The following is a 16,035-nucleotide window of genomic DNA, read 5'->3' as shown; positions in this document are numbered from 1 at the left end:
GTTGAGTTTAGTTACTGGTGCCTAGCAACAAGCTAAAGGCATTTCTGTTAGATTTGTTTTCTATAATATTAAGGTAACCCTCTAAACTTAAATCTCTTTAATCATATAGCCTATATTTTGGGATTGTATAAATTAAGAATAGGAGCCTTTCATCTTTGCCTCTAAAGACTTCTCCCCCCCCCCACTTTTATTTCAGTTCAGTAAATGCAAATGCTAACAAACAGCATCACCAAGTTGCAATATATTGTTTGATCAGCAAGTACTGCATTGAAGTTCATTGTTTCAAAGGTTCCAGGTCATGCTCATAGTTTTGCTAACTATTGTGCCTTAAGCCTACAAGAGAGATTGCATAACAGTTGAAATGGTTATGACACATAGTTTAGATACCAATAAATGGCTCTGTTCAAGAGCATGTGAAAAATTGCGTGGCTTCTACAGTTCAGCTTCCACAGGCCTAGTTCTCTGTAAACTACAGAGTCTCCTTTTGTCTAAACTATGCTGTATTCCTTTTTTCATTGCTGCATAGGGCCTTCTTTCTCACCAGTGCTTCATCACACCGGAAGCCCTCAAAACAGCTTTATTTTTACTTCACTTTCACTTTATTTCCCTTTCCACTCAAAGCAAAATAATTCTCAAAGACCTAATTATAGTTAGTACAAAACTTAGTAAAACGGCATATTTTTACTGGTTTGGGCTAAAGTCATATCTACAGTACAACTATTTGAACTCAATAGGGCTTTCTTCCTAGTAGACTTGTATAGAATTTCACTGTTAATATGTTGTTTCAAATGCCCACGTTTAAATTATAAAGTTGTAAATGACATGGGATTTTTTAAAATGATTGATCGCATATGTAGTTGATACTGGATTTCACAGTGTAGTCAAGGCAGGTGTCTGGATTTACATTCATTTATAAGCTCCCAAAAATGAAGAGTTCAAAACTCTACCAACAGGACCTAACTCAGGATGAGGCAAATACATTTTGATCTATGAGACAAAATCAAATAATCCTCTTCCTCATTTAAATGAGAGAAATAGACAACTTGTTGTCCTTTAATGTCACCCCAAAACTGCCAAATATGGGTCAGCTGTGTGTGTCTCTACCTCATGTAAGTTCTAAAAACTGATATGGATAGCTAATTTTTTTTAAAATGCATGTTTCCATTTGGGGGAGGGGTATTAAAATGGGTTCATAATCTTAGATTTATAAATATATAATTACATATATTTGCAACTGCAGGTGTATGTAACACATCCAAGACTAGCTGAGTCCATGCATATTTTTTTGCACGTATTTGTAATTTCAGAAACATAGTACTAGTACTTTGATAACTAATATAATGTGTGTGTTTTTCTGTAGGCAAATGTATACAAGAGGGGGAAAGTCTGGTATGAAAGTGCATTAGAAGAAGCAAACAAATTGCTGGACTGTTCTGCTCAGCAAAGGCTTGAAATGTGCTACCTCTCAAAAAAGGGTACAGTTATCTGGCTTTCTGTCTCTATATATTGACTTCATTGTTTGTTTGTTTGCAAAGTGGATTCTTTCCCAAGTACAGTAATTGTAATATACTAGTAATTGTAGTATACAGTAATATAATGATTTCAAATTATTAAATGAAAACTAAGGCTTTATATGTATACGTGCTTCATGCAGATTGCTTGTGACCCTCGCTCCTTTATCTGTCTTCTACTCTTAGCGCTCATTCATGACATGCACCCGTTTGATATGTGGGGATTGATTCTGCACAACCTGTGTCCCTTCAAGGAGTGGCTGGATTGCTGCCATGGTCCTCCTTGTAACACACAATGTATTTTCTGTAGATGTCTCATCCATGTTGACCGTGTCATAATCCTGAATGTGGACATCTCTAGAACATATCAGTTGTAGATAGTGAGGCTGGTGCTGCTTACTGGGAGGAGAGGTGAGGCAGCAGTGAGGTCAGCATGGTGCAAAGGCGCTGGAAGAGCCATTCTGGCACTTCTGGCAGTGCACTTCCACGGCACTAACCTCTCCACCACCTCCCCACTTCCCTTCTACTTTCCAGTAAGCAGCAGCGGCAGCATAAGCAAATGGAGGTCAGGTGAGCAACACAGCCCCCCAAAACCATCCACTGCTGGAAAACACGACCACCAGAGGTGATAAAGGTAAAGGGACCCCTGACCATTAGGTCCAGTCGTGACCGACTCTGGGGTTGCGGCGCTCATCTCGCTTTATTGGCCGAGGGAGCCGGCGTACAGCTTCCGGGTCATGTGGCCAGCATGACTAAGCCGCTTCTGGTGAACCAGAGCAGCGCACAGAAACGCTGTTTACCTTCCCGCCGGAGCGGTACCTATTTATCTACTTGCACTTTGACGTGCTTTCGAACTGCTAGGTTGGCAGGAGCAGGGACCGAGCAACGGGAGCTCACCCCGTCATAGGGATTCGAACCGCCAACCTTCTGATCGGCAAGTCCTGGCTCTGTGGTTTAACCCATAGCACCACCAGAGGTGATAGCTCTGTGTAAAACAATTCCACAGGTGGGGGGGACGCAGGTAAGCCCCGCCCCACATAATTGATCACAAGATGTGGCACATGCACACCATTTGAATGGCAATGCCCTTCAACTTGGGGGGGGGGCAGCCCCTTCAAATCTTTTATTGGGGGGCAAAGAGACCTCTGCCCCCAGGAGTTGGCTCTTATGTCCACAGCAGATTAAACCATGTGTATGTTTGGTGCAAATCTGGAAATCTTGTGCAGGTAGTTATAGCAGTACAGAAAGGTACCATTCAATCCGTTATAATATAATTATATATTTAATAAAATAATTTTTTATACCAGTACTACGTCTTGTTATTACAACTTGATGTATTAGAGAACAGATTGGAATAACTATGAAAAGTAATTTTGTTTGCCAGTAAACTATTTTTTACTCAGTTATTGCTTTTGCTCATTTACCAATTCTTTTTCCAGATGTAGTAAAGAATAAAGAAGCCGAAACCAAATCTAACATGATCACTTGCAGAAAAAATGTAAGATTTAATATGTATTCTTACATTCTTAATGGATTGGTGGAGGCTACTCGTTTGCAAACCAAAGTTACACTTTCAGCTTCAAGTTCTTGTTGTTGTTGTTGCTGCTGTTGTGGTGCTGTTATCATTATCTCAGTGGCATTTCCTTGATAGTGGAATTCACTTCCTAGGGAAGTGCAGTTGCCTCCCACACTATTAATTTTTAGAAATCAGCTGAAGGCATGCAAGCTTTCCCAGGCTTTGGGGAGGTAAATCTTCCTTAAATCTAGCAGTATTATTGTGCTGTTGTGCTTTAATGTTGTTTTTAGTTTTGTAGCTTTTAGACGTTTAAATTATTCTGTGTAAATGGTTGCTTTTATTATGCTGTGCACCGCCCTGGAATCCTCCAGGCGAAGGTTAGTGTATAAACACAATAAATAATAATAATAATAACCTGTCTGACACAGTTGTTTCATTTTCACCGATCTTATACCTGATTTTTTTTTTTTTTTTGCAACCTTGTTTGAGATACAGTATTGTCCTTAGCTTATTTAAAATCTGCTTGAATTTGAGGTTGGTCCCATTAGTTCATACATTTTCCTATTTTCTCTGTGTATTATGCTTAATCAAAATTTTAAGTGAACAATTTGGGGGGAGGGGATGAGAGTTTAAAGAGATAAATATAGAGAATAAAGAGATAAATATAGAGAGAATTTAAATATAGAATCTCACTTAGAAATGAAACAACATAACACCTCTGTCACCTTACCATGGTAACACTTTTTGACATTATACAAATTGGTAACCAGCATACATTTTGGACAGGTGTCGACCGAAATATGTGATGGGAATGAAGTGGACTGAAGAGGGGGGGAGCAGTGATTTTATGAGTTTGTGAATTCTAATAAAATACTGGGCACAACCGTTTTTGACGTAGAGGAGAATCAGCTTCACTTTTACAGAAAGAGTAAAGAGCTGAACTAAACCTTCAACGAAGGTATGGTCAAACACCACCATGCGTTGGTGAATTCCCCCCAGCCAGCTGTTTCAACTAGTAAAACTCCCTATGTGAGTTGTGCTACCCAAATGGTAAGATTCTCAGTCCCCAGTTGTTGTCTGTGATGGCTCCTGGTGAAGATGGGGAAAATGACCAGGTTGACCGTGGCTCACATTTTGAATCTTACTGAAACAACACAACTGGGGTGTGCGAGGGAAGTTTAGCACAAGCATACTAATCCCAGCAGCAAACATAACATCGTGTTAAATAAAAATATTAAATACAGAAAGCTTCAAAGTATGTTTTTTTTGTTATGTTTCTTAGACAAGAACCTGGACAAAAACTTGTGGAGGGGAAAGTAGTTGCAGAATTGGAAGAAAGAAAAGGTAACCATTGGGTTAGTTTGACTTTATTTGGTTACTTTTTTAAACCATCCCTTCGGCAGCCTATTAACACTGCGATTACTGTGCCAAGTTGTGTTGTTATAAAATGGTGGTTCCCAGTGTGATTTTTCTAGAAAAAGAGGAGCTGGAACTCACCATGAACTCCTCCTTCTCTTATAATGGCAATGGCGCCTACCTGAGAGGTACCAGAACTGAGTTCTGGTGAGTTCCGGCTGAGAAAAATGCCCTGGTGGCTCCCATGATGCTGAGGGAAACGATTTTTGCACTTGTTGGCACTTGGCATTCATTCTGATTTCCTTGCACAGAGCTTATGTGGTGGTTAGACCATGTTCGGTCTCTACTGAGCAACCGTTCTGATTTGTTTGCAAGGCGGATATATGAATTTGAGCATACGGATTTTTTGTGCTAGGGTAACAAAATACTTCCCTATTTTTTCCAGGGTGGGGGGTTGTTTTCAGTAGAGAGAAAACTTTTTAAAAGCAGGAAACTTCAAAACAGATGAAGGAGCAAAAGAGTGTTTCTTCAACCTCACTTCTGAGGTTCTGAGTGGGCAGTTAAATTTCCTTCAGATTCCCACTCTCGCCCCATTTAGGATCAAGCCCTATAATATTTAATATTCACGCTTATAGATTAAACATTCAACTTGTCTCTTACAAGCTTTTATTTTTGTTTAGTTAGAGCAGACGGTCACTTTCACACATAATTTAGACTACTTATCTATCTGATTAGTGGATGCAAAATGACTAAAAACAGTGACTAAAATTTAGCCTGCAATTATTGTTTAAAGATTTAGCTCAATACAACTATAGATAAAAACTGCCCCTTCTAACATTTCCTCTTATCAAGGGGACACCAAAGGGACATAATCCTATTAATAAATGATCAAGTGGTTTGTGATAAATTATGCCTACAAGTAGTAACCGAAAAGGTTTTAAAGATGAGGTGCTTTTCACAAATACCTAGCAATACTTTTCTCGTATAAAGGCAGGATTTGGAAGAGAATGCTTTCTGCATATAGAAGTATATGTTTCAAATATTATCTGATTCTTCTTGATTAGATATTCACAACAAATACATCAACTTTCTCTGTATGTGTATGTGTTTTAGGAAAATAACATTAAGAAGTTCATTTGAAATAGCGGGCTCAGAAGATGTATTGTCAGATGAAAATCTAGGTTTGTATAAATGTGTAGCAATATATTAAATCAGGACCGCCATCTTTTCAAAGAATTTATTCATATCTAAGTAAGATACAGGGCATGTACCTTTCACTGTGAAAACTAGTTCTTGTTTCTGAAATATAGTATTATGTCAGCCATATATGTGTGGTTATACGGAAAGAAACTGGGAAGTGTACATAGACAGTAACATTTCCACGTTGTTTGCAAATAATCAAAAATGGTTAAGTAAGTATTTTGCAAACAGAAATTAAAATGTACTTGAATATTCCATGGAATCACAGTAGCTCAGTGGGGAAGCAGAAAGAGAAGTGATTTTGTGAATTTGTGAATTTGTGCAAGCAGAGTGCTGCCTATGGATACTGCTGCCTATGGATACAATCCTAGGTTAGCAGATCTCACCTCTGCATCCTGGTTTTGGATTATATAGCTAAGTAGACAGAAGGGGAGTCCAATTGCTTTTTGTAAATCAGTACATGGTGGTAGCAGGTTATTATGGGAAGTATTAAGGGGCATCAGAACTTAGTGCAGGCATAGGCAAAATCGGCCCTCCAGATGTTTTGGGGCTACAACGCCCATCATCCCTAGCTAACAGTGCCAGTGGTCAGGGATAATGAGGAGTTGTAGTCCCAAAACATCTGGAGGGCCAAGTTTGCCTATGCCTGCCTTAGTGGATCAGATAAGTGATTGACCTTAATCAGGGACCAGGGCCTTATAGGGGACCTCTCAAATAATACAAAACAGTTAAAGTAAATGTGTCGGGCTAAAGGGGCTTTGCAGTCAGATTTGATTCTAAAGCTGGCTTTCTACAAAGTTCAGAGAATGCTTTCTAATATTGTACTTCAAATTAGGAGGCATGAAATACCAATATCTAAGCATTCGTGGTTGTAGCTAAGGCGGGGCAGAGTGACAGCTGCCCTCCCCTAAACCAAGTAAATCAATAAAAATACTTAACTAACTGAGGTTCTGCCCCCCTAACATAAATCCTAGCTACTCCCATGTAAGCATCAATTACTAAATTTCATTTATTATCTTTGGTCCCTGTTGAACTGGCACATCTTCAGTTGGGTCAAGGAACAAAGTCATTGAAAGGGAACAGGGAAAGGAATAGCTGCTGTTGTATCACCCGAGACTTTTATTATAAAGCTGTGTTCAATTGGGAAAAGGTTAGAGCAGTACACTTGGCAAGATGAGGTTGTTTGCCAGCCTGTAGACTGCTTATACAGGATTTCCCCCAATCCCAAGGTTTAACCATGATCATGTTTACATTTCCCTCCATTGTCAGCTCAATGCAAATTCTCTAATACGCCCTCTGAGTTGCTGCAAATCCAAGCTGCAAATCCAAATTTCAATGCTGACAAGTCCAATTTTAACTTTATTGTGTAGTGGCTGCCTAATGTATCTAAGGTATATGAGATCCATACTGCAAGGCAGGCCCTTCGTAATGAGCTCCCAGGCTGTTACATCTGTTACCAGCTATGGAAACATACAGATCACAGCATGTATTGCTAGACATTATTTTAAAAATGCAACCCATCTCTTTTAAAGTAAAACATGCACAGTTGCATATCTTCTGCCTATTCTTCTCTGCTCGGTATCAAAGACCAGATATTAGCTGTTCTCCTGATGGCAGAATTTTTAACAAAGATGCAGGGACAGAGATAAAAGAAAAGGGGGAGGAGAAATCATACGTACAAGGTGAAAGATAGTCAACAGCAGCATTGCTGTAATTGTGTGCAGATAATAGCAAACTGAACATGATTCAGCAATGTTGTATTTGTGGCACACGAATACTGTGCTATCGGGTTATATTATGAGCAGCCTGATAGCAAAAAATTAAAAAGAAGAGAAAGAGAGAAAGTGAAAGAGAAGCTGTCTATTCAGAACAGGTTTAAAATACTGATTTAATAATGCTATGTTCACTTCTTAGCTGACAGAATTTAGGTAGTATATTGACAATTGACAAATGGTTCAGAGGTGGAATTGTGAAATATAGATAAAAGATACAGGTAACATAAACTATAGATGCGTTAAACTCTTAGGAAAGCATCATAACTTTAATAAATGATTAACAATCCAACAAGCTGCCCAGGAATGAAGCTGAATTTCTTTTCTCAGATCCTTTCAGAAAATCCTATATCTGGAATCTGTCAGGGAAATTTTAGGCAGGAATACTATTTCTCAAGCAAAGGATATACTTCATGTTTTATAAGTGAGTTTCCTTCCAGTTCTACGTGCATAAAACATTGGGAAACATATTGCAAATTATTATAATCATGAACATTCTGAGATATATGCAACATTTTGAAAGTTGTCAATTTGTACATTCTGGATAGTGTAAAGGCACCTTTCAGTCTTGATTTCATTCTACCATGTGAGTCTTCTGTAATGCTCTAAATTGGCTTAGGTGCAAGTTCCTATATTATTGCAAACAAGCTGTATTTCCTAGTGGATTCACATAGCCATTTTACACAGTGATAATGATTATCATGTAATGGCTTGATAGTCTAAAACAGCCATGTATTGACTTCTAGATACCTTTTAAATATGTATAACGTGTAAACAATAGTGACTGAGGGGAGTAAAGCTTTGTAGGGCATGATGATTGAAATAACCCACATATGCAAGGCATCCTATTACTGTGAGAAATTACATCGTATTGATTGTTTAGGATATTCTACATTCAAGAGAACTTTTAATTCTGCTAGCTAGCATGAGAGTTGTTGTGATTTTCCCTGTCTTTCCAAAATAAAAGTGTGTTGTTAGGTTCTTTTCATGGTGTACAAAATGTTTGCTTAGTATGCTGACAGCCATACTTGCAATAACTACAAGAGGCTCCTGTAAATTAAATGCTTCCTGCTGCCCCAGTTCTTCTAAATCACAGCAGTAGGGGTATTAGCTAACATTAAAGCAGACAGAAGTAGTATCTGCTGACTACATTTATTAAAGTTCTGTTTACAGCCTTAACTCCTCTCTACTTTCCCCATCAGTTCAAGGCTGAGCTTTTTAAAAGGAAAATTTGGAACTGCCCAGTGGTATGTGATTATAATTCGCAGGCAAAGCATGTCCCACTACAACACACCTGTGTGTTTTCCTTGTGTGCACACACATGCTTTCCTCCGTAATAATTGGGAGAAAATTATCCAAACTTGGATTTTGACAGCTCTAATGCAGAAGGATTGCTTTCATATTAGGAATACTCTGTAGAGAGAAGGATTGGATTATATGGACACTGCCTTTGGCAGGGAGAGGAAAAATTGGTATGCCTGATCAGCGTCTGGAGTCCTAGGGGAGACTGGACTACTTAATTTACTTTTCATATTGTTGACACTTTTTGCATCACTTAACATAAAATAGCGTCTACACGACTTGAATTTTTGAACTGCCCATTTCCCTCCCTATAACTTCCCATTCTGGGTTTGGCTGCCCATTAAAAAAAATTCCTGGTTCTGATATTATGACTAGTAATAAAGGGCACCATCCAACTTCATTAAAAGGCATGCAGATTATGCTGTTGATTTCTGTGGGTTTTGGAAAATCTGGCGTAGCAAAAAGCTTAAAGAATTCTGGCAACCATAAATGACATAGTTGTGGTTTTCTGTCCTGTGCCTGTATTATGCAGGAGGAGTCTAGATGGGAAAGCTATTAGGCAGTGGATATTGAGAGAAAGGGATGCGGGTGGCGCTGTGGGTTAAACCACAGAGCCTAGGGCTTGCCGATCAGAAGGTCAGCGGTTCAAATCCCCGCGATGGGGTGAACTCCTGTTGCTCGGCCCCTGCTCCTGCCAACCTAGCAGTTTAAAAGCACATCAAAGTGCAAGTAGATAAATAGGTACCGCCCCAGCGGGAAGGTAAACGGCGTTTCTGTGTACTGCTCTGGTTTGCCAGAAGTGGCTTAGTCATGCTGGCCACATGACCCGGAAGCTGTACGCCAGCTCCCTCGGCCAATAAAGCGAGATAAGCGTCGCAACCCCAGAGTCGATCATGACTGGACCTAATGGTCAGGGGTCCCTTTACCTTTTTATTGAGAGATATGTAGTATGGGGACAAGGGTTCCCCCCTCCCTTCAAGCCTGGATTTTAGAATTGACAGATGGGTTTCAAAGAAGACAATAATTCGTTTTTATAGTGAAAAGAATTGTGAAGCACTGCTTCAGTGCGATATCAAAATAGCATTGAACTTCTGTGAATCTCCAGAAACAGAATTTTACATCTCCACTGAAAAGAACACATAACCTACCATTCTTAATTGCTAGGTAAACCTTGACACACTTGTAACTAGTGTGACTAATAGTGCATAGAGGTTAACACAATAAGTACCAGCTGAATAAGGCATAAAAAATACCTTTTCAGTGTAAAGCCTGCTATCAGTAGCTTCTGAGTGTCATGCACTAAATTGACTAGATATCTAACACATCTAAAGCTTTCCTAAGGTAACTTTAAAGGATGACACCAGTGAAAATTGGATTAGATTGTATCTAACCCTAACTGTAAGGTTTTATTTGATGCTTAATTAACTCTGGCTTCTAAGAACACAACTGAGACTTTATATTTCGACCAGTAAAGTTACAAAGAATAATTTTCTATCCTCATATTGATTTATTTGGCTTGTTTGCTTTTACTTCAAATATAGTTGTCTTCTGAAAATTTCAAAAGCTAATTGTATCATAATGAGAATATTGTTTACTCCAAACACACTGAACATGGTTATCGTTCACCTCACTTGAAACTAAAGTTTGGAAAGTAAAGAGATTCAAACTGTACACAAGAAAGATGGATTGGTGAGAGGGCAAGAAGTGAGTGTAGCTGTGATAGAACCTTCTTTCTATCTTTTTAAAAGAAATGATGGTGGTGATGATTATGACAAATTAGACAATATTTTATCAGAAAAATAGATATACAAAGGCAGAATCAAACAAGACAAGATTAACAATTATAATTATAATAAATAAAACACAGGGTTGTATTCAGACTAACAGCACAATCCTGTGTATGGGCATGATCCAGCACAGCACACGGAGTATCCACTAGCACTTCTCTGTCCTCTCCACCCCATTCCAGCCCCCTGCCTAACTCCAAAAACTGTTCTGGTATTTTTGAGAACCCTCAGAACAGATTTATCTTTCTGGGGGAATGGAGGATGGAGGGAGAAACTGGAAGTGCCATTGCACTAACAGAGGCTACAGGTGAATGTACGTAATTGGATCTCATGACTAAGGCAGAGGGCCTTCTCGGTAGTGGCACCCGCCCTGTGGAACGCCCTCCCATCAAATGTCAAGGAAATAAACAACTATCTGACTTGTAGAAGACATCTGCAAGCAGCCCAGTTTAGGGAAGTTATTAGCGTTTGATGTTTTATCATGTTTTTAATATTCTCTTGGGAGCCACCCAGAGTGGCTGGGGAAACCAAGCCAGATGGGTGGGATATAAATAAATTATTATTATTACATTAATTTTAGTGGGTCTACTCTGCGTAAAGGTTAGTTGGATGCAACCCAATAGTTTTGGAAATGATTTCAGGGTTTTTTTTGGGGGGGGAGTTTCCCCCCATAATCTTTATCTGTAACTTAAATGCAATTAATTAATTTTACAGAAAATTTACATTCATAATTTATTTTTATTCATGCTTGGGATGTTATCTGTCCTCCAATACTTTGTGTACATTATTCTACCCATTTTAATCATGTATGCAATCATTTCACACTGTGTCAACAAAAGATTTTGTCTTTTTTGCCCAAGTTAGTGCAATTTATATTTGGATTAACTCTACCACAAATCAGATCATTCTGTTTGTTGCTATTTTAATATCAGACCAAAATTACATGCTGTGTGTCTGCCAAATATGATAAGAAGTTACTATTTTTGTTTACATTTCCAAATAAATAGGATTGTAATTACTAGTAATTTCTATATGCAATTTATTTTAACTGAAACAGTTGGAATAATGTTCATTAACTCTATTTTGGCACCAATGCTCTCATTAAATCTAACTATTTGCTTCAGTTGGTTGAGTTGTAGGATCTGTCTTTTACATGGCCATCCTAACCATGTCTAGTCAAAAGTAAGCCCTGTTGAATTATGTGGGTCTTACTTCCCAGATAAGTGAGGTTAGAATTGCATCCTTAAATTGTTAAGTGATTAGCACAAATGGAGTTTCCACCAGAAGCCAGTCAGGTTGACCCCAGTGAGAGCACTTGATTTCATTTTGTTGCATAGGAGTACAGTGCTATCTTGGTTCTTAAGCTTAATCCATTCCAGAAGTCTGTTCCAAAACCAAAGCGTTCCAAAACCAAGGCACATTTTCCCATAGAAAGTAATGCAAAATGGATTAATCTGTTCCAGACCTTTAAAAACAACCCCTAAAACAGCAATTTAGCATGAATTTTACTATCTAACAAGACCATTGATTGATAAAATGAAAGCAATAATCAATGTGAAAGTTTCCCTTTTTTAAAGTGAAATTCCCTTATTCCGAATAGGATTCCTCACAAGAAAAGGGAAAAGTTGACAGCTATGATGTACTGTACTATAAAATAAATAAGACAGCATTGTAGATGATAAAAATTAAAATTGATTCTTTTTCCTTGCCTGCACTGATGATAGGCATTATCTGAATGGGGGGGGGGCTTTTATCCATTTCCGCAGTCGCACAATCAATCCACCAGTAGCTGAACTGGGTTCAACACAGTCACAAAAACAAGTTAACCGAAAAAGCCTCAAAAACAAAAATGCAAAATAAATAGCAAAAACAAAAGCACCAAACTCAATCTGTTCCAGAAGTCCGTTTGACTTCCGAAATGTTTGAAAACCAAGGTTCAGCTTCTTATTGGTGCAGGTGCCCTGAAAAAAATAGCTGACAGCCGCATTCGACGTTCGGCTTCCGAAAAGCGTTCCAAAACCGGAACACTTACTTCCAGGTTTTCGGCGTTTGAGAACCAAAGCGTTTGAGAACCAAGGTACCACTGTAATGTCATAGGAAACACTTTTCTTTTCGTATCTAGAATTAGGATGTTTGCCCGTTCCACTTAACACTTGTAGTCCAAGCAGTCGACTGAGCAATAAATAGCATTGCATAAATGTACAATGTATATGTAAGCTAAAATATTGCCATTTTTATTAGGTCTTTCTGAGACAGAAATGATACTAAAAGAATTGGACCACATTCTCAAGCATGTTGCAGCCCCCTCCTACCCATCTTTGGCATCATTTGTGGATGGAGAGAACAATAATGGGAGAGAAGAGGTATAAATTATTCATAGTTTCTCTACTAATTACGAATGATTGGAAAAACCACTTTAGTAGAATCCTTATTTTTGGCTTAGAAACACAACCTGAAATATTTACTTATCTTTTAATGTACTTACAAAAAGCATCCACACCAGGCGCTAAAGGGTTATATATTAGGAATTATAAGACTGTTTGAAAAATGAAATAGTTAAAAGTGTACACCCTGCAATAAGTAGAAGTACATGCATCTAACAAGACCATTTTTGAAATATTTATCACCGGGATCCCAGACCAGGGAAGCTGCAATCACTGATAACCTTGTTTTTATTTGCATTGCAAATATCTGCATACAAACAGGCAAAACAGCTACTACTATAATACTCCTCTGCCAAGCCAAGTTCCATATTTTTTAAAGGGGTAGAGGAACTTACGGCACTCTGAGAATTTTTAGTTCTTTGTTTTTTTTATGGAAGGAGGAAGGAAGGGTAAAATATAAAATAAATTATCATTATTGTTGTTGTTGTTGTTATTGTTATTATTGCTGCAATATAATTCCTGAACATTTTCCAGGCATGCTAGAGAACAAACCTGCAACATTACAATTATTTAGATACTTATGTAGCATTTTAGCAACTTCAGCCTAGTGCACACATTCAAAAGCTACTCCATGCAAAGTGTTCTGACTGTTTCCAAGAACGCACAGAAAATGTAAATTATGTTGTAGGTCATAGAAGGACTTGTATTAGCAGTGGACCTTGGTATTATGCCACCCTGTGCTAGGCCAACATTTGACGCCCTCCTCCCAGCCCTCGTGGCACTGGCTTAAGCCCAACTTTTGGAATGAGACACAAGGCTCTGGCAGGGTCCTAGAGCCCTCCTACCTCCATCCCAAAGCCCAGTAAGTGCTTGCCCAGCTTTGGGAAGGAGGCAAGATGATTCTAGGACCCTGTCAGAGCCTCGCACCTCCTTCTTGAAGCTGGGCAAGTGCTTGCACCAGGCTTTGAGAAAGTGCCCTCCTCAGCTATGCCCTATAGCTGCCTCTGTATGTATCAAACATGATACAATGCCATTGAATTTTGTTCTGAAATTTGCACGACTTTCTTATCCAGAACCAGGAAAGTAGCAACCTTTTAGTATGAGTTTGCAGTTAAATTTTTACTTATTGTTTCTTAGTTACATTTGTGTACCACTTCCCAGCAAAGCCCACAGTTATCTTTCTTGCCGTTAATCCATCCAATATGCTGAATCAGAAAATGAAATGAAGGGAGGGATTATAACCGTTTCCCCCCGTTGACCTTCAATAACCCACATAAGGTTATCCAACAGTGTGAATGTATAACAATCCATCAATCAGTATTTGCAGCCTGTTCACATAACAGTTTTGTGAAAGGTTTAAAAAATAGCATTCCACTTTTCAAAAAAAAAAAAAAGAGAGAGATAGAGATTTAATGTCTGTTTGCATATGGTGTCATAGCTGTCAAGTGTTCCTTATTTGAAGGGACAGTCCCTTATTCCAGCGCCATGTCCCACTGCTGTCCCTTATTGATGGATGTCCCTTAAATGTCCCTTAAATGATGTCCCTTTAAATTTCAAAGGAAGCAGCTCCTTTCCCTCCCTCCCTGCCAGCCAGGGAGGAGGGAGGCTCCAACTGTGTTGCTTGGCTGTGTTGCTCACCCAATAAGAAGTCTAAGAACGACTGGGGGGTGGAGCTTGCATGCCTTGTGTGTGGCTAGTTAATGCAAGCTGAGGGGGGTTTTGAATGCTGGATGCCATTTTGTTGCACGTGCTGCTGCAAACTTTGCAGTGCAAAGCCAGGCCGGGGAGCCATCTTAAGTTGAGGCTGCATAGGCCTTGTGGTGCATGTGATTCAGATTCTATTCAGCTGAACCTCTGGTTACAAAGTTGGTTGGATAGTGTTCTCGAAGCTACCCAGCATGAGTTTGACCAGACTGCAGGAGGACAGGAAGACTGGAGTGCCTGGAACAGGTGATGCTGCAGGTCCCTTATTTTGGCTGTTGGTCCCTTATTTTCAAGGCTGCTGGTCCCTTATTTTCAAATCTGTAAGTTGACAGCTATGTATGGTGTGTAAACATGAACTCACATTTTTAGGTACATAGGAAGCTGGTGTATATCATTAGACCATTTCTCAATCCAGCTCAGTGTGGCTGCCACTAATTGGCAGGAGTCTGTCCAACCCAGGACTGGAAGTTGAATCTGGGATTTTTTGAATGCAAACAATGTGCTCTGAGCTGTGGCCCTAACCCAATTTTTTCCCATACATTTTACAGTATGGAGATTTGAAGGTTAATTTACCTTAAAACATAAATTAGGAACCAATGACCTTGATCCAGCACTAGTTGATTACAACTTTAATGCAAGAAAAGCTTCTGAATAAGAATAGTTGTAATTCCCATCTGCATTAGAAGAAGAAATAATAATAATAATAAAGCACTACTAGCTGATACTAGATAAACAACTGCATTCAGATTGGTGTTCCATGTGTATGTCTGCTTCTGCTGGTAGCTCTCCATTCCTGTATCAGGTGAAGATTATCTGTTGCAAAATTGTATTTAATTTTAGAATACGAATATTTTCCCCCTTTTAGGTAGCTAACTTCTGCCTGGAGTATACTGAAAAAAGGCCAATGGAAATCAACGCCCAAGAGGACTGTATTATAATTGATGGAAAAGCTTTCAAGGCTGGAGAGTGCATTGAGAGTATAACAGACAGGTTTAAGGAAATAGAGTCTTTAATGGCTGAATTCCAAGACAGCTTGTAGCGCTGATAAGAGAGAACCTATTATACTATTTACAGCTTTAGAGTGCATTCTTTTTCACATATAGAGGGAGATCCTTAACAGCAGTTCAACAATATAGTTACTGTGAAGTTTAACAATTTTTTTGGCCTGCTCATTGATAAAATTGATATCAAACTTAGTCCGTGTTCAGATTAAAAAGTGTAATCCAACAGCACAGTCATGCACGTTTAGATGTCTTCCCCTGATAATTATTTTCTCTCTCGCTGGCTTTAAGCAAATTGTAGATTTCTATAAATCAGAATGAAATAAAGAGCTATTTTACTTGAATATAGAGAGATTCTAAGCATTGTATTTCTCAGGCTTTCCAAAAAATAAGAGTTGTTTGCAACTCTTCAGGAAGTCATATAAAAATATCTTATGGGAATTTTTAGCTGGAAATTTCAGTTTTACATCCTCAGCCATATGGCTTTTCTAGTATGAACCAC

At 38.8% G+C, this 16,035-nt stretch overlaps 2 protein-coding genes across 3 annotated transcripts in view; one reads left to right on the top strand and one right to left on the bottom strand.

Moving 5' to 3' along the window:
* Positions 1-15,877, top strand: part of ZCWPW2 (zinc finger CW-type and PWWP domain containing 2) — a 34,163-nt gene extending 18,286 nt beyond the window's left edge. For both annotated transcript variants that reach the window (XM_083578222.1, XM_083578223.1), the window contains 6 exons: positions 1,361-1,475; positions 2,951-3,009; positions 4,310-4,371; positions 5,497-5,564; positions 12,686-12,807; positions 15,398-15,877. In XM_083578222.1, coding sequence (XP_083434348.1) covers positions 1,361-1,475; positions 2,951-3,009; positions 4,310-4,371; positions 5,497-5,564; positions 12,686-12,807; positions 15,398-15,571 — 600 coding nt within the window. In that variant the 3' untranslated portion in view covers positions 15,572-15,877. The remainder of the gene's footprint in view (positions 1-1,360; positions 1,476-2,950; positions 3,010-4,309; positions 4,372-5,496; positions 5,565-12,685; positions 12,808-15,397) is intronic.
* EOMES (eomesodermin) overlaps positions 1-16,035 on the bottom strand; it is a 307,841-nt gene that overhangs the window by 253,691 nt on the left and 38,115 nt on the right. The window lies entirely within an intron of this gene.

The sequence above is a fragment of the Podarcis filfolensis genome (genome assembly GCF_964270895.1).
Source record: "Podarcis filfolensis genome assembly, chromosome: 12".
NCBI lineage: Eukaryota > Metazoa > Chordata > Lepidosauria > Squamata > Lacertidae > Podarcis > Podarcis filfolensis.
Note: the sequence above shows the minus strand (reverse complement) of the source record. Positions and strands in the feature narration are given on the sequence as shown.